General features: G+C 50.8%; 1 protein-coding gene across 1 annotated transcript in view; it reads right to left on the bottom strand.

The window, feature by feature from the left end:
- The window catches only part of LOC118785852 (partitioning defective 3 homolog B-like), a 212,358-nt gene that overhangs the window by 112,623 nt on the left and 74,280 nt on the right, over positions 1-25,455 (bottom strand). The window contains exons 6-12 of the mRNA XM_036540793.1: positions 23,895-23,981; positions 20,897-21,022; positions 18,978-19,363; positions 16,543-16,682; positions 16,000-16,128; positions 3,584-3,769; positions 277-447 (exon numbers count right to left, since the gene is read on the bottom strand). Of these exons, the coding sequence (XP_036396686.1) occupies positions 277-447; positions 3,584-3,769; positions 16,000-16,128; positions 16,543-16,682; positions 18,978-19,363; positions 20,897-21,022; positions 23,895-23,981 (1,225 nt within the window). The remainder of the gene's footprint in view (positions 1-276; positions 448-3,583; positions 3,770-15,999; positions 16,129-16,542; positions 16,683-18,977; positions 19,364-20,896; positions 21,023-23,894; positions 23,982-25,455) is intronic.

Below are 25,455 nucleotides of genomic sequence, written 5' to 3'. Positions count from 1 at the left end.
TCTGAAACAGAACTTACACAGGCGTTTCCAGACCCAATACCACCACTGTTAATAGGCTGCTCTGTGTATGTCAGCATGAATATCCATTTTGCCGTTGCTAATGGGAGCTTTGCTACGAACTGATGAAAGATGAATTATCTTAGCATGGAACCGAGGAGCCAATAAAGTCTACTTTTTGGGTGCTGTGCAATGAGGCCTTCATAGGGGCATCCCTCTGTCCCGGACTGGGAGCAGTGATTGCGGTCAGGTCCCGCTCGGCGTAGGGGTGGGTCCTACCTTTCCGGAACGGTCCATCACGCGCACCACCACCAGCTGGATCATCCCCCGCAGGTTCCCCTCCATGGACATGGAGCGGCGCAGCGTTTCCATGGCGTCGTGGTTCGACTTCGACAGCAGCGACTCCCCGTTCACCGCGATCAGCTGGTCGTTCGCGCGCAGGCGGCCGTCCTGGGACACGTCGGGGGGAGAGAGAGTAGCAGCACTGTGTCAGGATGCTGCCAGAATAACTCCCTGGGGGGGAGGGGTCTTTCAAATGGGACACACAGCTTCATTTAATGAAGACCTGCTGGAAAGTTAAACTGTGTGCATGGCACTGCCTAGTTATTCATTAGTTATTTAGTCATGGAGACCACTGGATCATCCAACAACCTTCAGGTGGATACACTCTAGTTGCATGGTTATTTTAATAGACTGTTAATGTCTCAAACACCCACACAAATATTATAATACTCAGTTTTGCCTCCAAATGATCCTTTATTAGCCCCCACCACCCCCCTCATCAAATCACGTCCTGCTCACCCTCACCCCTCCTACCCTCAGACAACAGTCTTATCCCAGAAGAAGGAGGTCACCTGGTCTCAGGCTAATCTGACTAGCATAACCAAATTATGAAGCTTGCATATTACACAGAGAGTTTAAAAAAGCCCTCAAGTTTATTATGATGAATATTCATTACTTACAGCTTCACCGAAATCTCTCACATCTCCTTCCCTTATCTCCAGGCGCTGTTAAGTTTCGGTGGGAGGCGAGAACTGAGCTCGACTTCGGCTAAACAAACGCCGCTCTGAACAGAAGCGTGGAGTTTATCGATCTGATACCGCGGCTGACACGCAGGCACCGTTTTAATTGCCGGGCAACTGACAGTGCGATCATGCGTGCAGAATCGCATGTGTGCGTAAAAGCGCCGGTGCTTTTCCTTAACAAGGAGGACAGCTTTAACATCACAGCGGCTGTATTAAAACCAGAACCGATTCTAAGCAAGAGGACCATACAATGCGCTGCCGATTCACACGCCCCATTAAAAGGCAGGATGCAGGAAATCGCCCTCGAGTCAAACGAGTGGGAGGCAGGGTGGCCGAGGGGTTAAGAAGCCGGGCTTGTAACCGCGCCGCGGGGCCTTCAGTAACAGCGTCGGGCTGTTACACCTTTAACCTGAATTACCTCGACAACATCACCTGCTGAGCGCGGACGCGGCGCGCGCGAGGACCCCAGACGGGGCCGTCCGCTGAGCGCACGCGTGCGCCAACATTTATTCACTCAGCGGATGCTCTCATCCGAAGCCTCCGCCGCGGGGCGGGTAATAAGGCAAAATGAGCCCGATACAGGAGAGCTGTAATAACGATCGCAGGGTGCAGCGGTGACGGGGTGAACCTGCGGCGGTGAGGATGCGAGTGCTGGGAGAGAGAACAGCCCAGGATCAGGGAGCCAGGACGGGGTCTGAGGAGGGGAGTGCCAGTCTGCTCCAGAAACACGTCATTGCTTACAATGACGAGAATCAGAGTAAAATCAGGCTCAGAATACTCCATAATAATAATGCAGTGTATGTGTGTGTTTTGTGTGTTTGTTTTGTGTGTGTGTCTGTGTGTGTGTGTGTGCAATGTGTACGTAGAAGGTGTTCAGACTGTAACAGCTGCAAGCTCCGTGATCGTGATCCAGCTATTTTAAGAAAAGAAGAAAAAAAAAAAACCCTATTCCAAAGAGCCACACTGTAGCCCGCCTTGGTTTAAGACAGCAGATGGGATGAGAACATGAAAAAGGCTGAACACTGGCAGGCAGAGAGAGAGAGAAAGAGGGAGAGAGGGCCTCCAACCACCGCTCTCAATCAATCCTCACCCCGTCCGCCCCTCCGCCCCTCCCTCCCTCCACCTCCATCTCCCCCTGTGCCGCGTGCGCTCGGCGTCTGCGCGGCCGATAGGGGCCGTGGCGTTCTGCTCCCTCTGCGGGTGCCCACTCCAGCCCTTATCTACAGAGGGGGGACTTCACAGAGGCCTGGAGTGAGAGGCCCACTTGATGCACTCCGCCCGGGAGAGGGGGGAACGAGGGACGCAGAGAGAGAGAGCGGGAGGGAGAGAGAGAGAGAGGAAGAGAGAGACACACAGAGCGTGCCGCTACCTCAGCGTATGATGGGGGTAGGCTGTGCAGAGCTGTTTCACTGATAACGCAGACTCTGTAACAGCGTGAAAAGTGTGAATGGCTTATTATCCCTTGCCACGAGAATCGGGGTTTGGCACACCGTGTGGCATCCGTGTTTCAAATCTGACGGAATAGGAAAAACCGGAGGCTAAAAAAACCCAATGAAGATGATGGTGATCTTTATCATTGTAATCACAGTTCAGTGTACACAGCAGTGGTACACAGCTCTCATACACTGTAGCCCTTTTACACACACTGTAGGCACTGCAAAGACAGACACCCGTGGTCCTGTTATACAACCTTCTCATTTGCGGAAAAATGACACCCCAGCATCTGCAAATTTATTATAAATTAGAATATTATATCATTGGCTTGAGCCACCAATTTTTCAGGCACTGCTGTTGTTCACTCGACTTCATCGATGTAGGAGTGCCAATGAGGAGCGGCAGATGAGAAAGAGAGCAGCCAGGGGAAGAAAGTAACGGGGTGATGCCTTCACCCTACCAGGGGGCCGTCTCTCTTGGACAAGGTCAAGAAAACCACAAATATGAAATGATTCAGTGACCTGCTTCTGAGTCAAATGCTTTCATAGACATTAGTGCATTGCAAGTAAGTCTCTTAATTTCCACTTTCATGACTGGAGCACCTTTCCAAAACAAATCTGATTTGTTGCATTCAGACCACAACTGAATTACGCTCATGGGAAAATGTGACTATCAATGTTCAGAAACATACATGTTCTAATTTTGGCAGTTTTTGACAACAGCTGTGGATTCAAACATTCATTTCTCAGTTTGCTGTCTTTAGCAGTGGTGGTGTGCCTGCAGGACTTCATAATTAATTTACTGTCCAGATATTTTGACCTCCTTTTCCTGGGGTCAGGAAATAATTTTCCATTTATTTCACCAGTGGGCCCCAGGCTTTCTCATTTTTTGATTCCTTCTGTAAAATGCACTACGCTCCACGTTTAGAGCTTTTTGACAATTTCCATTGTAAAAAGGCAATCAATCAAATGAAATCTGATTGATTGACTGATTGACTGATTGATTGTAACATCAATCTTCGGGTTATTTATTTGAGATTTCAATTTGGTAGATTAGCAACGACTAATGTCCTGTCCAGATGTTATAGAAGGGGTGGTTCTCCTGTGGGACCTTGCGATTTTGGGTACCTTGTAAGCTGCTCCGCCATGGATGATGGATTTGATGAAGATTCCCAGATCAGCTCCAGTCTCCCGGGACTTATTCCCCTTCAGACTCACGCCAAGTCCGGCTGATCCAGAGTCATTCAGAGGAACCTCAAACATCAGCTGCTCTTTGCCCTCCTCTGACAACTGCAGGCCAGCCTCTTCCCCTTTCTGTGGGAGACGGAGAGAGAGAGAGAGCGGGAAAGAGGGGAAAGAGAGGAAAAAAGAGGGAAGAGAGAGAGGTAAGGAGAGAGAGGGAGGGAGGGAGGGAGGGAAGGAAGGAGAGGGGGAAGGATCAAGACAGAGAGAGACACAGGGAGCAGTGGAAAAAGGGAAAGTGTCATTATATTTCAACATTCAAAGAACCAGCAAAAAGCGTGTTATTGTGAAGAGAACATTACAACCCTTTCATGCTTTCATTTCTGAAATCTGTGCAGGAGGAAAGGGGGGGGCGGCATCATTTAAGAATAATACTCTCTCCTCTAGTATTAAGTCCCCGTCCCACTTTGCTTTGGTTCATTTTCTGACCACCTTCATCTTTAATTTCCTTTTTCCCATAATGGCAGTAAAATGACCTGTATACCTGAAGCAAGATTTCATTCAAAAATGAGAAAAGGGAAAAAAGAAAGAGAAGAAGAAGGAAAAAAAAAAAAAAAAAAAGCAATTTTACCCGGTGCAGCGAAAACACCGTCTTTTGTCGCCAGGGAAACGGCTAAGTATTGAGCGGACGTGAAGCTCTGCTGGGAGGTTTATTGTCCAGGGTAGAAGAGAGCTAAGAAAATCGAGAAATAGGACAGCTACTAGGAGTCCTCCGATCTGCCCAATACTGCCGAGTAAGAGGTAACATGTCTGTGTTATTAGCAAAGACACTGTCTCCAGCATTGCCCGCACTGTTACAAACACAAGCATGGTGTAGCTGAGTGTTTCACAAGGCTTAATTAAAGTTAGGTTACGTCTCCTGAGGTTAAGATCTATCCAAATAATGTCCTGCCCTTCATGCATAAGGAGGCTTTGATGACAGCAAATAAGGAAAGAGAGAGAAAAGCAAGGGGGCCTTTTCGGGTCAGTGAGGGCTGGTTTAGCGCTGTTTACCGAGAGCTTCAGGATTTTGATGGCATTAGGTTGTGACAAATGGAGCAATTCTAGGCTGACTTCATGTCACTCTGCAGGGGTTGACACTTTGGCCTGGCACAGTGACCCAGTCACCTTAATACACTATGTGGACAAAAGTATTTGGCCACACTTGTTTTTTCAGGGTTTGGGCTAGGCCCCTTATCTCCAGTGAAGGGAAATCTTAATGCTTCAGCATACCAAGACATTTTGGACAATGCTATGCTTCCAACTTTGTGGCAACAGTTTGGGGAAGGCCCTTTTCTATTCCAACATGACTGTGCCCCAGTGCACAAAGCAAGGACTATAAAGACATGGTTTGATGAATTCGGTGTGGAAGAACTTGACTGGCCCGCACAGAGCCCTGACCTCAACCCCATCGAGCGCATTTGGGATGAACTGGAACGGAGATTGTGAGCCAGGCCTTCTCGTCCAACATCAGTGCCTGACCTCATAAATACTCTACAGAATGAATGGGCACAAATTCCCACAGAAAAGAAGAGCCTTCCAAGAAGAGTGGAAGCTGTTATAGCTGCAAAAGGGGGACCAACTCCATATTAAAGTATATGTATTTGAATACAATGTTATTACAATGTAATGGTCAGGCGTCCGAAAACTTTTGTCCATATAGTGTATCTCAACCCCACAGCTCAACAGCCACTGTAAACAAACGGCCTTTTATTCAGAAACTATTAAACATTTTACATTTTCATATTTGTAATCAGGGTTTCGTCCGGCCGCCTGAAGGCGTGGGGTGTTCTCCTATCGATGTCCGGGGCTCAGCTCTGTTCTGCTTCCCTTAAGAGCACTTAAATCCGCCCCTTTCCCTTTCTCCGCTCCGGGGCTTCTTATCGCGACAGGCGTCAGGCGTGAGTCTGCCCGGCGAAAGGCGTCTGAGGATTAGCTGTCAAGCTGTCGGGAGGGAGGAAATGCGGCCGCCCTGAGCCGGGGGGGGGGGGGGGATCACGCTCGCTCTATCGGCAGGGGAACCGTGGGGTGGCGGTGGCCCACGGGCGCAAATCAGCTTTCTGGCTTTCGTGACGTTCCACGTCAGGCCCTCTGCCAGCGCCTCTCTGCACCCTAAAAGGCCTTCCTGGGTACTTTTCACCCAGCCGTTCTCAGCCAAGTCTGGGCTTATCAGCAGCACTGGGCTGTTCTATAGGCATCTTCAGGTGGAGAAGCAAACCACCTGGACTCCATCCCTGCTCCTCAGGGCACAGGCCTCAGCACTGTGCTGCTGTGAATACTATCTGAATATTGACTGAAACTGTGACAGAACACTGACGGGGAACCATTGCTGAACGCCGTGACAGAACACTCTGAATGAACAGTATGAATGAACATTGGGGCATCCGCTAACATTAGGAGCAACCTAATCTGCTCAGAGCACCCACTGTATTACCAGGTGTCCCTCATATCATAATATTAATTATTTTAATATTATGCAGCTATATTTATCCAGGGCACCTAACTGAGCTACCATTAAATGACTCATCCAGTTACACCTGGTTATTTACTGAATTACTTCAGGTATCTATCTCCAAGGCAACAGGGTAGTCTCCCCCCACTAAGCAGAACAGGCAGAAAGGGTCTGGGTAAAAGAGTCCTAGGTAAAAGTGTGATTCTGACAGCACTGAGCCACAATGCTACCTTATATTACTCTGGCTTTCTACCTCATCGCACTAATAAGCCTGCTCAATGAGTCCCGGCAGGTACGCCAAGAGGGGTTCGTGTCAAATCAGACCAACTGTGGATGGAAATGGCCGTCCAAACAGGGGCGGGTCTATAGGACACGGACGTGATGCTGTGACTGGCCACAGTGTGGAGTGTACTGTAAAGGAGGCCTCAGGCCTCTCAGTGTCATCCAGCCCGTCACATTTACCCTTAAGTGATGCATCACGAAAGCCCCGCCCTGTTCCTGGAGCTCATTCATTAGTGCAAGAGCATGAGCCCCAAACCACTGGTAATGCTGGCAGCTTTAAAAAGGCAAACGGGGATACACATCTCTCTGTGCGGTTGTGTTTAAAGCTAGAGGTAGTTAGGGCATGCCGCGGGTGCACATATCTCACAGGACTGGTTGCGCTAATACGTGCATGCGCTCTAAGCGCACGCCAGACCAGCCCCGGGGCAGGCCTCTCGGAGGCGTAGGGAAACAGGACGTCTTCAGCTCAGCGGCTGGGTACGACATTTGGAAGAGTGTCAGTTTCCCCTCTTCCCGCACTGACAGAGAGAGTCCAACAGAGACATGTGCCAGTTGGAACTGAGGCCTTATAGACACCCCCCCCCCCCTCCCCATCACTGATGTGCCCGCAGTTTCCCCTAAACCTCCTCCCCTACGTCACTTTGCGCGAAGCCCTGTGCAGGACTACAGAGCCAGGAGGACAAAGGGCTGCATTGTTTCAACAGAAGTGCCAGTTAAAGATTTGAAAAACGCATCACCCCACCCCACCCCTCACGATCAAACGAGCCTACAAAGAGCAGCTATTATAATTGTGTGTGTGGGTTTGTGGGGGTGGATGGGGGAGGGGGGGGGGGAGCTCGAGAGTGATTACATGCCTGCTCCGTGTCACTCAGCATTAAAATGAGTGTTTCAAAGCGCTGGATTAAAGGGTCTGGAGACATTCAATTAAGATGAGATCTGCCGCACTTAACCGTGGGCAGTGTCTGGCAGCCCCGGTGCATGTGGCTGAGGAGCTGCACCTATTAATCCTCTTAATGGGCCCCTGCTCTCCGCGTCTCACACTCCACTAATGTTCCGCCAAACGGGGGGAGATGCGGCATCCTGCCCCGGAATCCTGGGCTGATCCATCACCCTGGCGACCACCGCCGTTTCCATGGCTGCCTGGGAGAGGACAGCCGCACGCCGCCTGTATTCTGCCCACCGCCAGAGACTAAAACCCCTGGGGGAATAGACGCGCTGAGCGGTGGTCTGGAAGCAGGGCCAGGGGGTTGCCGGTTTGAATCTGAGAGGAGGCACTGCAGCTGCGAGTGGCAGCTACTTAACCTAATCATAAAACATCCAGCTGGGTAAATTGATAATACGTTAAACATAAGCTCTGTAAAATGCCCAAGACAAGTACTTCTGCGTGACATGGATTAATAATACTGTCTGCGTTGTGTCATGGCTGAAGCACAGTATACAAGCAGCAGTGGGGTCCCAGGGGGGGTCCTCTCCCACAGAACTAGAGACCCCTAAAGACCTGCATCATTAAACAGGTCGGAATCTGCTCCTTCATTTCAACCATGTCCTTCCCAAACTGCAAAAATAACATGCATACAAATAAAAATTTCCGCATATTGACTTTTGGATTGAATCAATGCTGGTATGCCATCCCATGTGCTATTCAGTCTAAATAAATAAAAACACCCTTCCAGATTTATTCAGCAGCATTTTACAGTGAAGTAATGCCTAGATGCCTTGGAAACCACCAAGCCACAGTAAGGAATAAAAGCTACAGGCTGGGAAGTTTTGATTAAAAGCAGCGGAGGTTCTTTTTTTCTGAGGCATGGTAACACTGACAGAATTTTTCTGGCCAGAATGAGTATAGAATTAGCAATGCAACCCAGACTGAGGATATCACACTGTCCGCGGTATACGGCGTGAGCTCCCGATTAGCGTTTCATCGCAGGCCGCGATTTTTTCTTTGTTCTCAGGCTGACCTCCCTCCCAGAATTCCTGCGGTGGTGCTTCAGGGTCGCGGTGTCGATTGTGCTTCCCGTGGGCCCCGGCGGGGGACCGGCGTGGACCGCGACTCCTCCGGTGGCAGCGCGGGGAGCTCGGCCAGCGAACGCAGGAAACCGCGGCGCAGGAAACCTGGGGGCCGTGGCACGGGGCGACCTCGCCACCTGCGCGCCTCCAGGCCGTCACACATCTGCCGTGTGCAGACTGACCCCTCCGCCCTGAGGGACGCCCACAAGGACACAGCCCGCTTCCCTCTACAGGGCTGACACGGGAAGCCAGAGCTAGAGGCCTTGACTTAGTGTAGCCCGGACTTTCAGCACGCACTACACAAAAAGACAGGAAGCAACTACGAAACATCCTAAAAATGAATCAAAGCAATCGTTTATTTGCAGGAGCTGTGCAGAGATGCTCTGATACAAACACTAGCATGCGGTGAAGCATGTATGTCGAAAAACAGCTTTTCACAGTAAATTCTGAAAGACCTTCCAGGAGCACTTTGCCAACACATCTGTTGCCTGCAAGGTGTGAGGGATGAACGAAGTTTGTTAAACTTGCTTGTTTAACCTGGATTACAGAGATGAGTGTAAAAACTGCCTTCACTGCTTTCCGGTGTTTAGGTTGTTGTTACAACACAGGCTCAGGGAGAACTTTGGAAAGGGTCAGCGGTTCCCTCTGTCCTGGTGTGACTTATAACACAAAGGTAATCAGTCTCCACATCAAGGTCATCCAGGGCTGTTGGGCTGGTGTGTTGAGGCCTTCAGACTAGACACGAACATGCGGGGGTGAGCGGTGGAGGGAGTAATGAGGAATGCTGCCCCCCACTGGCGAGGACATGCCAAGTCAACACGGCACCACACACGACAGACCACACAACGTCAATCCCCCACGGCACTGCAGAGACTTCAAACCCACAGAATAAAACTGACAGGGTAAAGGGAGGAAGGTAGAGAGAGAGAGAGGGAAATCAGGAAATCAGGGTGATTTGTTTTGACAGGGGTGGTGGCTCTCGCAGGGACTGGCCAACGGTTCATCCGAGTGGCTTTGCTGATATGCTTCTCGAGGAAAAACACACAATAACTCAGAAACGGTCACGTCAGTTTGAAGGCTGCCAGGCAAAAAGAAAACACGGACTGGATTAGGAGAGGCTTTTGCTCAACATCTGACAAGTGGCGACATTTAAACTCCTCCTGCTGTACCCTTCTGCAGGTTGTATTCTGCTCCAAACATTTCTCTCCCAGTCCCCGCCAGCACTTCTATCCAGACGGAGGGTCGAAGCAGTTTATTCGGCTCTCGAACCTGTGCTCATACCGCTGAGCGCTATACTGCTCCTGTAGTGAATACCCCACCCAGCCCCACCCAGACACACCCTGCCCTACCGTGGCATCATCACAGAGGTGGACTGACAGAGAAAACGACAGGAAGTCCGGGAGTGAATCATCTCAGATTAACTCCACTGCTAAAATATACTAAATATCCACTGCTTTTCATAGCTTCCTCGTGCATAAATTTAACCAATGTGCAATATCCTGTGATCTGGAAAGTATATAAAAAACGTACTTGCCTAAACTTAACAGGGGAGCTGCCTTCCTTGGAGAGCAAGCTGACATTGACGTCATGATCTGGAGTAGCTCGGTAGCTAACCTTACTGCCGTTCCTGTGAAACCCCAGTGAAACCCCAGCCACTTCAACACGCTGCTCCCTGAAAACGCCTTCCTTTCCCTTAGTCAGTTTATTGCTGCAGTTTGATTCTTTTTAAATGGCAGCAGGATGTTTGAACTTGGAAGCCATCTCGATGATTTGTTTGTAAGTCATGCCTATTTAGCCAGTTGGCCCGTGTTAAAAAAGCCCTCAAAACCACCACAGTATGCGTCCCAGAATGCCGAGTGCAAGCAGGCGCTCGAATGTACGGGTCATGTGACGTTACTGCTCCTGGCCCGGGTGGGCCGCTCACGACAGAGGGAGGGAGAGGGAGACGGAGAGCGAGGGAGGGAGAAAGAAACAGTTTATTTCAATGAGATCATGTCAGAGTACAAACCAAAACCATGCTTGCAAAACTTTTAAGAGTCCCACCCGGCGTTGCGTTTCAGAGAGGGAGAGGAGAGCTGGAGTGCTTTACCAGCATGGCAGTCTCAGGCTGGCGTAGTGGCTCTCGCTCCAGCTGGGCCCGCATTATGCGCAGCGGGCCCGTAAAGCACCGATAAGCCCTGGATCAACGGCATGGGGAGGAGGGGGGGGGGGGCTTATCCGCTGGCGTGCTGGGATCACACGACGCGGGAGCGCTGAGCGGGACCCGCGCAGTCCCTCTGGCCGGGCACGCCCAGCACAGACACATCCCTCCAGCGACTGTGGGACCGGCGCTCCTCGCGTTGGCCTCCATCCCAAAATGGCGGAAGCCGGGTGTAACAAACGAGCGTGCGAGCGGGCGAGAGGGAGAGGGTGATGGCGCGCCCTCGTTTACGTCCCACAAAATGCTTAGACCCAGTTTAACGTCGCGTTAGGCATCCGTGCTGACTTTCCCTCCCGTTATGTTCCTTGCCCACTCCATTCAGCCATATGTGTGGCAAGACAGATGAGAGGAGCTCGCTGAGAGCGGTGTGAAGTCTCATTCTCCGGGTGTGGGAGGCTGCGAGATCTCTTTATGATAGGGAGCACGTGAGAACAGATGGAGAGGGAAGAGGCGGAGATGGCGGGGGAGAGGGGGATAGAGGCTCTCGAAAGCAGCAGCACGTCCCTCGGCGTCTTTATCTTTAGGGTTGGGCTGCTGCACTCCCCTCACCCCGGCGCTACACTGCGGTGATTTACTGTAACCGCGTGCGGTGAAACTAACCCAATGACATTCCAATTGAGGATCAGTAATTACATGTCACTGTGTGAGAATGTGAAATACCACCCCCTGCCCACCCCCCCCAAGCCAAAAAAGGGGGGATTACCCAGCATGCCTTTAATGAATAGACCTCAGTTATTTTAAATGCTCACGGGTGTGCCCAAATATGTAAGATATGGGGGCTACAGTGCAGTGAGTGATTGCCTGTCCTGACTGTGGCATTTCCCATGTGCGGGTATTATCCTTTGCACATTCTGATGGCTTTGGATGTGCTTCTGTTTCAATCTGCCTCTCTCCCCCCTCATACACACACACACACACACACACACACACACACACACACACAACCTCACTGGATCTCTGGAGCACTGGGCAGTGTACTGTACAGACCTGGACTGCGGCCATACTTGCATACTCACAGGCCACTGGCCTGGAGTGCTGTTACAACCAGAACAGATTGGTCAAGAAAATTGGGCTATCTCCCCAACCCCTTAAGGTCCATTTTTTTTTATAATACAATCATCTCTCTGTCCAGAGCCTGGAAGGACAAGGAAATTACCTTCAGGGGTGCCAAAATTCAGTTGGCGGTTTTGCATGAAAAAATGATGTATGTGTTTAACTCTAAATGAAAGCCCTGCATTGGATGGAAAGTAGCCGGGGAGTTGCTCTATTATAACGGAATGAGCGGGGAGTGTTTTAACCTCAGTTGAGGAAATGTTTCTTACGAACCCCTCCTTTGTTTTGATCTGCCCTTAGATGTGTTGTCTCTCAGAGACACAGCTGTAACCTGGAAGTGAGGTTTACATAAGCGCTGGGGCCAGAGAGACTTAAAGAAGCGTGGAAGAAACATGCAAGCATTATTGAGGAAGTAATGTAGGTGGCTGGCGGAAGTCTGCTGCGGAGATTAGAAGCTGATGGCCGGACTCTTCTCCCCTGCCAAGCACACGCCCGGAACAACGTTAGCCGCCGTCGCACCTACCGTGTATTAAAATGAGATAAAACCACAAAGCTTCATGGGAAATTTAGTGAGGGGATAAAGACAGGTGAGATGAGACTTATCAAAAGGCTCATTACTGTCTCCGCAGCCATTGTTGCACACCGGTTTAAATCACACACAGATTACGGTCTTGAGCCGCGCGGTTCCCTTTGTATTGCATGGGCTTTGCGCCTCCTATCTCATCTGTTACTGTGACAGAGGAGCACTTCAAACTGTGGGGGGCTAAGAAAGCTCATTTTTATCCTTTGTTAGAAAGTCAGATCTAATTATCACTATTTCTGTTTTATTTTTTACCGGCGGCGGCGCGGGGTCCCGGCCTGCCCCCGGCCGGCAGGAGCGGCGTTTCAGGCAGATTAGCAGGGGTGTGGGGTGTGGAGTGTGCGTGCGGGGAGGCGTGTTGGGGTAAAGTGGTGATGTCACTCTGTTATCGGAGCTGGCTGTCTACACTGGGGGTGCTTTGTGCGGCAGACAAACGCGGAACGTCAGAGCCACCTGTCTGCATGCTGACGAGGCGTGGCCCCCCCCGGGAGCCATCACAGCCAACAGCAGCGTACGACAACTACTCCCTACCCACACACACACACACACACAACCACCCTCTACACACACACACGCACACACACACACACACACACACACACAACCACCCTCTACACACACACGCACACACACACACACACACACACACACACACACACACACACACACACACACACAACCACCCCCTACACACCTGCGCACACGCACACACACACACATGCACACACGCGCGCGCGCGCACACACACACACACACACACACACACACACACAGAGCACTCCCCATCTCTCATCGCAATCTCCGTGCATCTACAGTACAGCAACAGGCCACGAAATAGCAGCGTATAACACTCTGCATCAGACCTCCTCCGTCCGCCATTACCCCTCACCCTTCTGACATAACACACCCCATCCCAAATGCCCAACATTACATTTGCCACCCTCCCACCCTGTACTGCCACTAATCTCACCCCCACACCCCCCTTTGCAATACATGCATCGCAGAGCCCTCCACCCCAATGCAACCACACATCCAAAATGCACATGAGAATGATTAACAGTGACTGGGGGCGTTGTTGAGACAGGACTGCCTCGATTAAACAGCTCCTCTTCACAGTGTCGGGAGGATGATTCTGTAGCAGACGGACGTTCTGATTGGTCCTCTAGAGCCGAGGAGCTTCCTGGTCCCTTCGACGCCACCGTTCGGAATGAGAAGTGACCTCTTCACTTGAGATGCGCTGGTTTCCTCTTGCCGAGACTGGAATGTGGGTGCGGCTCTGTGTTTCCAGCCACGGCAGAAGAAGAAGCGGCACAGACAGGGCCTTCAGAGGAGAGGAAGACTACAATCGCGAGGGCGCTGAGAGCACCACACCAACTTCACCCGGGAAAACAAGCAGCGAAAAAGAGACAAAAAAGAAACGTTTCAGCAATAAATGACATTGTTGTGTAACACACATCAAAAAGGCTGGGAGAAAAGAAAGACAGCCAAATGTATTCAGGAGAGTTTCCGTTTTTTTTCCTCTGAACTTCACGTTCTCCTCCTTTTCTTCACCTCAGAGGAGCACTGATGGGGAATTCCGGAGTGTTCTCCGTGAGCTCGCAGTAATCCGTGAAACGCTAAGCAAATATACGTGTGCACATTGGCGTAACAAAGAGAAAGTGAGACTTCCCGCGTCCATGCATGCGCATAGGTGTGAACCCGTGACCCCAGTATGGATTTTATCATCCATGAGAAAGCGCTCAACTTAATTGACCCCACGGCTCCCTTGATATTTAAAAAAAAAGAATAAAAATAAATAGCATGAAATGTGAAGACAATAGAGGCCAGAACCCATTTCCTGAGCGGCGGATCCTGGCAGCATCTCCGTGGCAACGGGGCCACAGCCCGCCGCTCTCAAAAGAGTTTGTTATTTTCAGAAAGCAAAGAAAACAGCAGAAGGGAGGGAAAAAAAGAGGTCAGGTTCTCCGGCGAGCGAGCGAGGCACAAAGCCGCCCTGCCGAACGGTCACTCCGCGCGGACCGGCGTGCTCCGGCGTGCTCTGGCGCTTCCTGTGAGCCCACTGGGACGTGCGCACGCTGGCCGGCGACCCCCTGCCCTGCGACCCCCTGCCCTGCTTCCTGCCGCATGCTGAATCAACAGCGTGAGATAAGCGCAGGAAATCGAACGCTCCAGCGGGCAGTCGGCATGTCTGCGTTTGTGTGTGCATAAAATAGGTACGGGATGTGTACCTGCAAGTCTGTGTGTGCCTGCTTGCCTGTCTGTCTATAAGTGTGTGTGTGTGCATGGTTGTGTATGTGTGTTTATATGTGCATATGGGTGGGTGTGTGTGTGTGTGTGCATGTTTCTGTATGTATGTGTACAGTGTACGGGCATGTGTAATTGTGTGTGTGTGTGTGTGTGTGTTTGCTTGGAGAAGGCATGGTTATTGTGAGATCTGTCAGGACAGAAAGTAGGAAGTGAGGTGTTGCGGAATGAAGATGATTCGTTGTCAAAGATCTGTGATGAAGGCTTTTTCCTGAAGGGCAGGACAAAGAGTGGAAATGCACGACTTCCCATCCCCAAGGTCGTCTAGAGGAACGGGGGCCGCAGCCGACCCGGGGGTCAGACTTTCCACCAGAGAATCCGCATCAGAATGAGTACAGAGCAGGAGAGGCTTTGCCAATATTTACAAATGAATTTGCTGCCACTTCATAACTGAATTCAAATGGCAGCGAACACGTGTGAGGGGACGAGATGCATCTTCACTATTGAATACAGGTATTACAGTGCAGACAGAATCACCTTAATCCACCTCAGACAAAGAGGCAAATGCTGTTGTCATCCCAGAAGAAGTACAGACACCTGAGAGATTACTCTGGATAAACAGCGGAACTACAGTATTCAGTGGAATGGAATATGTTAATACATCGTTGGACATTATTTAAAATCATTCCATCTTACACAACCGTACTAAATTCATTTGTGGACTCATTAATTTTTGTGTTTTTGGGTCACGTGGAGCAATAACTACACACTGCCTGCACAGAACACTGATTCATATTAAGTCAGTGGCTTAACCCCTCCAGTTCTGTGAAACTATAGTGAGCTGCAACCCAGCTTTGAGTGAATTTCCCTTCACACAGTCCTTCCTGATGACAGCTCGAGGTTTAGCAGGCCCCATCAATCAGGAAATGCGCAGGGGAAGAATCCTGGCCTCTGCTCGCCCTGTGGAAGTGTGTTTATACCAATCTCCCAGACAGGCTGTGACCAGCAACCTCACAGTGCACTCCCAGGGACATTATACTGGGTGCGAATGACAGAGGAGCACTTGACTGAAAATAAGACAGATGTAGCGCTCTGGGAACTGGGCTTGTATCCACAGAGCTCCGAGTTCAAATCCTGTTTTGGGCTTTACCGTTGTGTCAATGAGCACTGGACTTACTCTGAGATGGTACAATAAACACTCTCTTCCATAAATATGTAAATATTTATATAATAGAGGTTCAGTGAGTAACCCTAGATAAGGCTGTCTGTTGAGCAGAACAACAAAGTAAATGAGGTATAGTAAAAAGATTAATGCAAATGAATAACAGTGATGCATGTAGCTTAGTTCCTGCCTCCAGATCAGCTGTTGGATTCCAGATGCCCACAGTCCAATGGAACATAAGGACAAGGCAAAGGAGAAGCTAAGAGATGGTTTATTAGTATTTCTAGCGCTGAGGTACCGGGGTATCGGCTGTAATGGTGTTTTACGCAGGGAAGACCCTTACCAGCTCTCTGGGCAGGAACACCTCCTCCTGCCGGGCCACCACCAGGGACACGGTCTCGCCCTGCTTGGTGCTGCGCAGCATGGCCACCAGCTCCTCCTGCGTGCGGCCCGTGATGTCCACGCCGTTCACCTGGGGACACAGCGGGGGGACACCCGCGTCACCTCCGGCCTGGCTGAGCCGCTTTCCATACCCCTGTGCTCGAGTCTCAACAAGCATGTTTCTGCGCCAATGTTTGGTCAGTTGGCTGCATTCACGATAGCACTGTATTTATGCCCCTGTGTCATTCATAAAAGCACTGTACTTAAGTCCCTGCTTTATTCACCATAGTACTGTACTTACGTCCTTGTGTCATTCACAAAACACTGAACTTCAGTCTGAAGGCTGAACTCAACAAATACAGTGCCAGTCGAAAGTTTGGACACACCTGATTAAGATAATGTGAAACATGCTTTCAAAGACATTTTGATCTAAAGACTTACGGTTAAATGCTTGAAATTTGTTTCTTAGACAAATATAAATCACAAACCACACAGCAGGACCGACCTCCAGGATCCTGTCACCCGACTGCAGGCGGCCATCTTTGACGGCAGCTCCGCGAGGAAGGATGTTCTTCACCAGGATGGGTCCAGGCCCGTGTACAGAGGCGTCTCTGGTCACCACCGTGAAACCCAAACCCTCTGGACCTGCCGGCGGAGACAACACAGCTTAACAAAGTGCAGGCACAGAGAGTGATAATGACATCCATAAACTGTAAGGATCCATTATTTTTTAACACCAGAGAATAATTTTAACACACCTGTCAGGCAATTGCCACCAAGTATTTCATTAATATCATCACCTAAGCGTCTTGTTTTAAAACAGCACAAAGCGGTTAGCTTTTTTATAGCTTGAAAGCTAAATAATAAATGCTCCGTAGTGACCCCAAAGATAGCTATAGCTGCCGTTCAAGGTCAATTGGTGTAAACAGCTCTGCGCTCTGACTCGCATGATTTGCATATATTCATATTCCAGTTATTGTTATCGCTCCGAGGGTAAGCGGGTTTTGAGACGAGACCTCAGAGAAAACAAAGCAGTTTGCAGGCGGGAGGAGAAAGAAACGGCACGGCATCTTTACTGGTCCACTGCGTCGCCCTCGCGCTCAGACGGCGCAGCGACAGCCCCCACGGCCTCCTGCATCCCGATTTCGGTTTACCCGGCTCCTCCCGCGTCTGGTCCCCACAAGCCCCGCCAACACCGCTGCCGACAGCCCCGCGACTCCCCTGCTCCGGAGAGGCCGATGCGATAAACGTTTTCTTACGGCGGGGGGAGTCGGGGGGATTAGACGGGTCTGGGTTTAAAGGCAGCAGTTTAATTTCACGTGTGAACAGATCACAAGGTGGGGGGGGGGGGGGTGCTGGGTGAGTTCAGCGGAGCGTCCTTTGCTATCAGTCTCTGGAGCTCTCGTCCCCTGGGAAACGCTGCCTCAATACTGTTCTCGAAAGACCTATACACACAACCCCCCCCCCCCCAATCACCCCCCCCCCCCCCAACCCACCTCTCAGTGTCACAGTGACATAGGGAAGCTATCCTGTTTGGTAAAGACACTCCACCTTCCAATCTCATCTCCTGGCTAAGCTTCAGAATGACTTTCATTAAAGTTTAAAACCACGGGAAGACACATGGATTTTCAGTACCTGTGTACTCAGCCAAGAGCATTTCCATCACAGAGGAAAAGAGCCAGTTTGCAATGGTCTGCTTTCATTGTGTAACGCTCTTGCTATTTAAGTAGCTATGACTGTTATTATGGATATCTGATATAGAGCCCACTGATATTGTGACATTTTATTAAGGCTGATCAGGGGCTCTCCAAAGTATGATAAAACCTCTCTGCTGAAATGTGTGCCCTGTGCCTGTGGGGAGTCTCACAGACAGCGCTGTGTGTGTGTGGGCTGGGAGTCATGATGGCAGACGCACACACCTGAACAGGGCCAAGACAACAGCTGATGGAACTGCCTGGGCTTCAATCAGTGTGTTATCACAGCCGTGGTGTTAACAGAGCAAGTGCGTTATAGTCAAGGTGTTATCATGGTCAGGGTATTTTTTTTTTTAAACAGTCAGAGTAATATCACAGTCAAAGTGCTATCATGGTCAGGAAGTTTTTACAGGCAGGTTGCTATCATGGTCAGGGTTTTTTTATGGTCAAGGTGCTATTATGGTCAGGGTGCTACCACAGTCAGTGTGCTATCACAGTCAGGGTGTTACCATGGCCAGAGGGTTTTTAAAATCAAGGTGTTACCGCAGCCAGGGAGTTAGTGACGTCAGCCAGTTAATAGAGTCAAGGTGTAATCATGGCCACGGTGTTATCCTGCTAATACTGTTATCACGGTCAGGGTGTTGTCAGGATCAGTGCGTCATGCTGGTCACGGTCACACTGCACAGTGTTATCCCTGTAATACTGTTATCATGGTCATGGAATTGGCAAACATCAGGGCATTATCATGACCATGATCACAGTGTGTACAGTAATAGTAACAGTAATACTGTTATCACAGTCATGGTCATACTACAGATCACTACTATGTGCCCCGGTCTTTCTAAGTGAAATGAAGATAGTATGGAAAGAGGAGGAGGAGAGGAGAGAGGGAGGGAGAGGAGGGGGGGGGGAGCCACAGTTGGACAGGTCGCTGAGGCAGAGAGGCAGGGAAAATAAAGACGTGCAGGGAGTGGACGGGGAAGCGGTGTCTGATCGTGTTTTATGTTCTTCATTTAGAGCGGTCCTCTTTTTTTACGGTCAGCAGTTTTCTCCTCCCGCGATGAATTCATATCACCAGTAATGGCCTGATCAATAAAAACTTAATAGACTTGGAGGGGAGGAATCATCGGTCTGTCTGCACGGCTGCCGGAGCCCGGAGAGAGGCTGCGGAGGGGACGGGGAGCGAGGGGGGAGAGAGGGGAGGAGGGAGGCGAGGAGGGAGGGGAGGCCGACCGGGCCACCGCACCTTTCTTCAGGTCGATCCTCAGCTTCCTGCCCTTGCCCTTGCCGGCCAGGCTCACGATGGGGGGCAGGGCGGGGCTCTTCTTCGGGATGGGGCTGTCGCTTTTCGCCCTCGGGGGCGTGGCCGCGAGGCCCGGCGGGTGCGGGACGCCCTGGGCGTCGCCCGGTCGTGCGGCGGGCTCGGCGGGTCTGGCCCCTGAGTCGGCGCGCTTCACCTCGGGCTTTGCCTTGACAGGCGGGGGCACTTTGACCTTGGGGGCCCCGTCCGGGCCCTCCAGATTGAAGAGCTGGCCGATCAGGCTCTTCTCGTAGCGGTCCTTGTTGTGAACGGCCAGGACCTCCAGGCGCACCGAGGGGGAGCACATGGCCTGTCGAAACACTTCCTGTGACCTGCAGGAGGGGGGGAGGGGGGGGAGATGGCTTAACAGGATATGACATCACTCACAGGTTAAAGAAGTGTCAACTCACAAAGCTTTGAACCCTGAACACCCTTAAACAGAAAGGTCTTAACAACCACAGTATTGTCAAAGCCTGTTGCCTATTACTCATTATGGACAGGAAAGAGGAAGGGGTGTGCTTTCTCCCTGCTTTTATGTATGTTAACTGCAATCCCTCTGTTTGAGATTTGCATTAACACAGATAAATACAGTAATCTCTAACTTTCTTTATCGAGAACAACCTTCCTCTGTGTCATTAAATCTGATCCCACCCACAGATATATTAAATATTTCAGGAATACACAGCAGAGCACTATTCACTACAATCTGACCTTTGACAAAAGCGATCCCTCCTCATTTAGTTTCAACAGTCAGCTCCACTTCTGTGGAGGCCAGATGGCTTCCAATGCATAGGGATTCACACTAATGACCCCGGTAATGTTTATTATCAGATTTTCTTTTTTTCATTTGAATCTATTGGATTTTTCTTCTACAGTACGAGGGGAAGCAGGAGGGAGGCAGGGCAGGAAATGAACTCAAAAGTCATACTCATAGACATCTGAACAAATGAACGTCATTTATATGTAAATGTAAAAAACTCAACGCAATGTATGCACGACAGCCTTGTAAAATGGATGGAGCAGCTATTACTGCAACGTTAAAAGGTCCCAATGTAAAGGAAAACAATGACAACACTATTAATGGTGTGTTTATCCAGTGCGCTGTGGACGGTGTGAAATGTATGAAGTGTTGACAGCAAAAAGCTATGCATTTGCCCACTTAAAAATGCACGTTGTAGGACTTTGTTACAAATGTTGTGTTCTTATCACAATCCCTAATTCAAATGAACAGAATGATTCAAATGCAAAATAACAACCATTGACTTCTTTTTACTCACCCTCCGTTTTTAAACTTGCGGAGGCAGAAATGCTCAGACCGCAGCCCTATAGCTGGGCAGAGCTAAAGCAAAGAGTAGCTATTTTTCGGCTAATTTTAGCGCCAGCTCACCTCTCGCAGGTGAACGCGGCACATTGTCAGAGCTCTTACGATAAGCGCCGCGCGGCCCCATTCTTACTCCCAGCGCGCCGTCACCGCGGCCGGCGCGACCGCAGACCCGCAGCCCGCCATTTCGCGAGATAACATCGGACGGATCCTTTCTCCGCTCCGAACACTTACTGACCACACACAGAGGAGGGAATGCGCCTTTTCAATGGCGCGGCCCTAATGGCTGCGGTTCCACTCCTTTTGAAGTCCGTCCAATATTGTGATAACCATAAAATGGGCTATTCTCCGCAACAATGAACTGAGAGAGGGCTGTGTGTTTTGTTCGGGGAAGATACGACTCCGATACTGTTCAGGGGGAGAGAGAGCGAGAGAAAGCGCTTTGTAAGAGTGTTAAAAAACACCTCGGCAACAAAAGGGCCGGCGAACGACCGGCGGGGCCTCACAATGGGAGCGGCCTGTTTTTCGGAGAGACGGTACTTACTGCGCAAAGGATTTGTCCATTAATTCTGTGTCATTGATTTTGACAATGCACTCATCCTCCTGGAAGATGCCCTCCTTCTTGGAGCGGCTGTTCTCCTCCACGCCACGAATGTGGAGGCCCAGGGACCTGCGGAGAGAGCACAGGATACACACAACAAAGGCATTTATAGAGTAAACAACAGAAATCCGAAAAACTTCAAGAGAATCACCTCCCACCTACACTGTATAGGTCGTTCGCACACACGGCATTTCTTTACCATAAAAGGGAAACATAAACTCCAAAGGATGAAAAGATAAATGGAATGATAGCTGGGAGTTGTGTGTAGCGGTAGACCGCTGACTAAAAGCAGCGAACAGACATGAGAGGACTCTTCCTGTAAACAGCGGTTACACTACTGATCCCACACAGATTGAAACCGACTACGCCGCCGTGACCGTTCCCTCCTGTTCCCAGAGCCTGTGAGGACTGTATTAACTCACGGCCTCTCCCCGGCCTCCTCCCCGCCCTCACGCTGGAATCGGCAGGAGCACAAGAAACAAAATGGATTCCCCTCCATGAGAGAGCTGAGCTCGCCCTGGCAGACTGCGGCAAAGGCCCCCAGCCAGGAGAGACGACATAAAGCATGGGAGAGAAGAGCTGCAAGGTGTCCAGACAGTAACGATGTTCCTCTCCTCTCCTCCAGCCCAAAAAGCCAAAGAAAGAACCCTCCGTCTGCTGTGCTTCCCGAAAAATACGACGCCAACGCAGAGAGTCAGCGTTAAATAAAAAACGCCGATATCGACGAGGCCTCCGATAACACGAGGTTCGCTTCTGAAGGATTCGCCACACTGCTTTTTTCAGTCCTTGCGGTTTCTTTCACAGTGAAATCTTTTTCTCACAGACGTTTTCCAAACAACGTTATGCAGAGATTGCTGTTTGCGAGTGGAAGGACAGAGACGTGCTAATAGGGGAGGGTTCTCCGCAGTCCTCTCTCTCCGTTCCCATGCTGCTTCTCAAGGTCCCGCCGGGACCGCCCGCCCTCCACACGTGGTAACGTGACCTTGTCTAATGCCAGCTCTCAGATTCCCCTGGGACTTGCAGGTTACACAGTGTCAGCTACACCCAAGTGACCAGTCACTGTCCCAACCATCCGACCCAGATCCCCAGAATTGCCCCGCTCCCCAGCAGTCTTGGTGTACGGCTCCTTACCAAACTCCGTAAAACACAACAACCAACTAGACGCTGTCATTTTGTCTGTTGCTCACAGAAACCAAATACCCCAGTGCTGAGCTCTGTCCTGAAAAACCCCAGAGAAAAAGGCCTTCACTGTCTTCAGAGCAAAGAGGATCGAGTGCCAAATACAGTGCTCAGATTATGTTTGTGATCTCTATGACCTGATTCTGATTTACAAGGAAGTGCATGCCTTGAGCATTCATGATCACAGCTACCATGATGACAAACAGCAGATTGTTGACCCAATCCTTCCCAGTCTGGACCAATAATGCTTTATGGGCCGAGACGATAGTATCAGTAAACTGGGGTACAGACAGTATAATAGATAGCATTGTTTAGTGGACCCTCCACAGTGACAGGAGGTGATTTGTCTGTGTGTGTGTGTGTGTGTGTGTGTGTGTGTGTGTGTGTGTGTGTGTGTGTGTGTGTGTGAGTGTGTGTGTGTGTGTGTGTGTGTGTGTGTGTGTGTGTTGGGGGGGGGGGTGGGTGGCAGCGTGTCAGGCCCCCACACCCAGGTCTGAGCTCCTACTGAGTAAAGTCTGGTTTCGCACCACAAAGAGGAGTGGAAAACCTGCCCTGGGCGAGCTATTTGAGAGGCTTGCTGACAGAGACGGTTCAATTCTACTCAGTCTAGCCTCACAAACCTGCCCTGAAACAACATGCAGGCTCACTGTGAGAGTACGCTTTCATTACAAAACTGCTCTCCCCAGCACAGACGCGGTATTAAAGTCAGCCTGAACAGTGCGGGTCTTTAAGTTAACGGCTTCAGACTGCCCAGGCAGACAGAGGCTCCTGTTGTAGCTCCATGCAGTAGAGAGTGACTCTCTGCCCCAGGGCAGCTCTTACAGCAGAGTCCCCGGGCCTCCCGCTGCTCCTCTGAGGCCCCCGCTGCCAGCAGCGTGACACAGGCACCGTGTCACCATCCTCCAGGGCCCTGCCGCGGAGTAAAAGCCATCCCCTCTGCCCCTCGCACTTAACTTTTAACCCCTCACATTTTCCCCCATAACATCTTAATGAGTTTCCCTGAGTTGGCAGGGTTCCACTCCCCCGGCTAGCCCCCCCCCTCCCTCCCCAGTCTTTCAGAGCCTTCAAAGAGAGCGGTGGCTTAATGGGATGCCCCCCCCCCAAAAGGCCAGGGTGGGGGTGGAGTGGGGCTATTAGTTTGTGTCCCAAATGGCATCTTTACTCACTCCTTAAACTCCTCCGAAAATGGTGCATGGTCATGTATTTAAGGGCGGTCCAATGGAGAACAACAAACTTTTACTCGCCCTTGACAGGTCCCTGTAATGGCTGGATTTCTCAGGAGTTCCATTCAACCACAGCAGCACCGAAAAACTCCGCAATTTTTTACCAAATTTCCAAATCTTTATTAAAGAAAGTTATGTGATGGCATGTGACGTATGGACTTCTTCACGCGCTCTCTGCTTCTTCTCTTGGACTGGGAAGCCATCCCCTCTAATGCTACAGCGCTATTTCTCTCTGCTTCTCCAGGAGCCAGGTCTACCACTGTAATCAGACCACTGTCCCAAGAACACATAATCCACTCCAATACCTCCAGTGTGTGTGTGTGTGTGTGTGTGTGTGTGTGTGTGAGTGTGTGTAAAAACAAGTATGAAAAATGGTGGGGCTGAAAACGACTTGCACATGCCACGCACACGGGAGACACAGGATGAGACAAGGACAGACAGAGGGAGGGAGGGAGGGAGGGAGGAGAGGATGGAGCGAGGGACAGGAAGGAAAGAGAGAGGGAGGGAGGGAGGGAAAGGCGGGTGGGAGGTTTGCTCACCGTCCACTCAGGGAGGAGCAGTATGGCACCACATGTATCCCCAGAGGCCCATGCTCTCCAGAGATGTCCACTGTCCTCGTCAGCTTGCTGCAGGGAAACAAAGGCACACGCACAGCGAGCTGTGAGACAGCCTCCAACATTCCCCGCAACACACACACACACACACACAAACTGTGAAAATCCCTCCCCCACTTTCTTGAAAGTACCACGCATGCACTCACAATTTCTCTCACACATACACACAAACATATACTCCCCCACTCTTACACACATGCACAGAAACAACAAGTTGTGAGACTCCTTCCCCCACTACCCATAAAACACACGTGCACTCACTCATACACACCAACATCCTCCCCAACTGCCTGTAAAGCCACACACACACACACACACACACACGCACACACACACACGTGCGCGCACGCACTCTTCTCCTCTCAGACAGAGTGAGAATGGAGGAGAGAGGAGAGGAGGCTGCCTGTAGACTCACTGTTTCATGGCTGTGTCTGTCTCCTCTCCTCACTGACCGGCTGCTAACAGGGACCCAGAGTAACATGTCTGTGAGTCAGTGAGACCTGCAGTACACGAGGCTGTTTGTCTGTGTTTATCTAACCCTCCCTGCCAATCTGTTTCCATGATGTCCACATTGCGGGGCGCCCGGCCCGAGCTCTCCCACTTCCCAATGCTTGGCTCTGTTTTGCCGCCGACTATTCTTGGCAACGGCTTCGAAATGATGAACGGATCTCGGTGAGGTGGAAAAGAGAGCCGGAGATCAAAAAGAAAGGAAAGAGACAGGAAAAAAAAACAGGAGCTTCCGCTGAATAATCAGCGAGTCGGAGCTCTCTCTCTAATCAACGCTCAGGTGACGGTGAACCTGACATCAACCTTTTCGAAGGCATTCATCTCTCCCTCCCTCCCTCCCTCCCCCCCGGAAGCCACCTCAGCGTCAGTTCCGCTCCGTTCCCTGATCCGCCGAGACTCGCCAGCAGTTTTAACCGTTTTAATTCTCCACTCTTAAGGGCCGCCGGCACAGTAATGAACGACAGATGAAATGATGTTTACACAAACGCTCCTGTCTGTTCTAATCTGCCTCCCTCAAGCGTGAACATCCACCTTCGCAGACGCGTGTAACAGATGCCGCGCACGTGTGTGAGCGCGTTTGGTTTGCGTTCGCGTCGCGCGGAAGCCTAATTAGCTCGTTTAACGCGGCCGCTCGGTTCCAAGCTAGACCGTCCCGTTTACTTTGACGCCCCGAACTCTGTCGGCGGGCGGAAGGAGACCGCGCTGGGGTTTTCCACCTCTTCCTGCTCGAGAGTTCGCCGGGAGTTCGGACTTTCAGCCGACGGCTGGCTTCTGCGCCCGGAGTTTAATGAGTTTATCTGGCTGACCGCACGCGTGCGCTCGACTCTCATTAATCCAGCGCTGACCTTCCTCTCTCTCTCCCTCCTCTCCCCCTCTCTCTCCCTCTCATTTCCCCTCTCTCTCTCTGTCTAATCGCCGCAGCTCCCTGATTGCTGGAACAGAGCGTGGTGCTCGGCGTTAGGAGCCCGGCGAGATGAGG

This window comes from Megalops cyprinoides, chromosome 11 (assembly GCF_013368585.1).
Source record: "Megalops cyprinoides isolate fMegCyp1 chromosome 11, fMegCyp1.pri, whole genome shotgun sequence".
Lineage (NCBI taxonomy): Eukaryota > Metazoa > Chordata > Actinopteri > Elopiformes > Megalopidae > Megalops > Megalops cyprinoides.
Note: the sequence above shows the minus strand (reverse complement) of the source record. Positions and strands in the feature narration are given on the sequence as shown.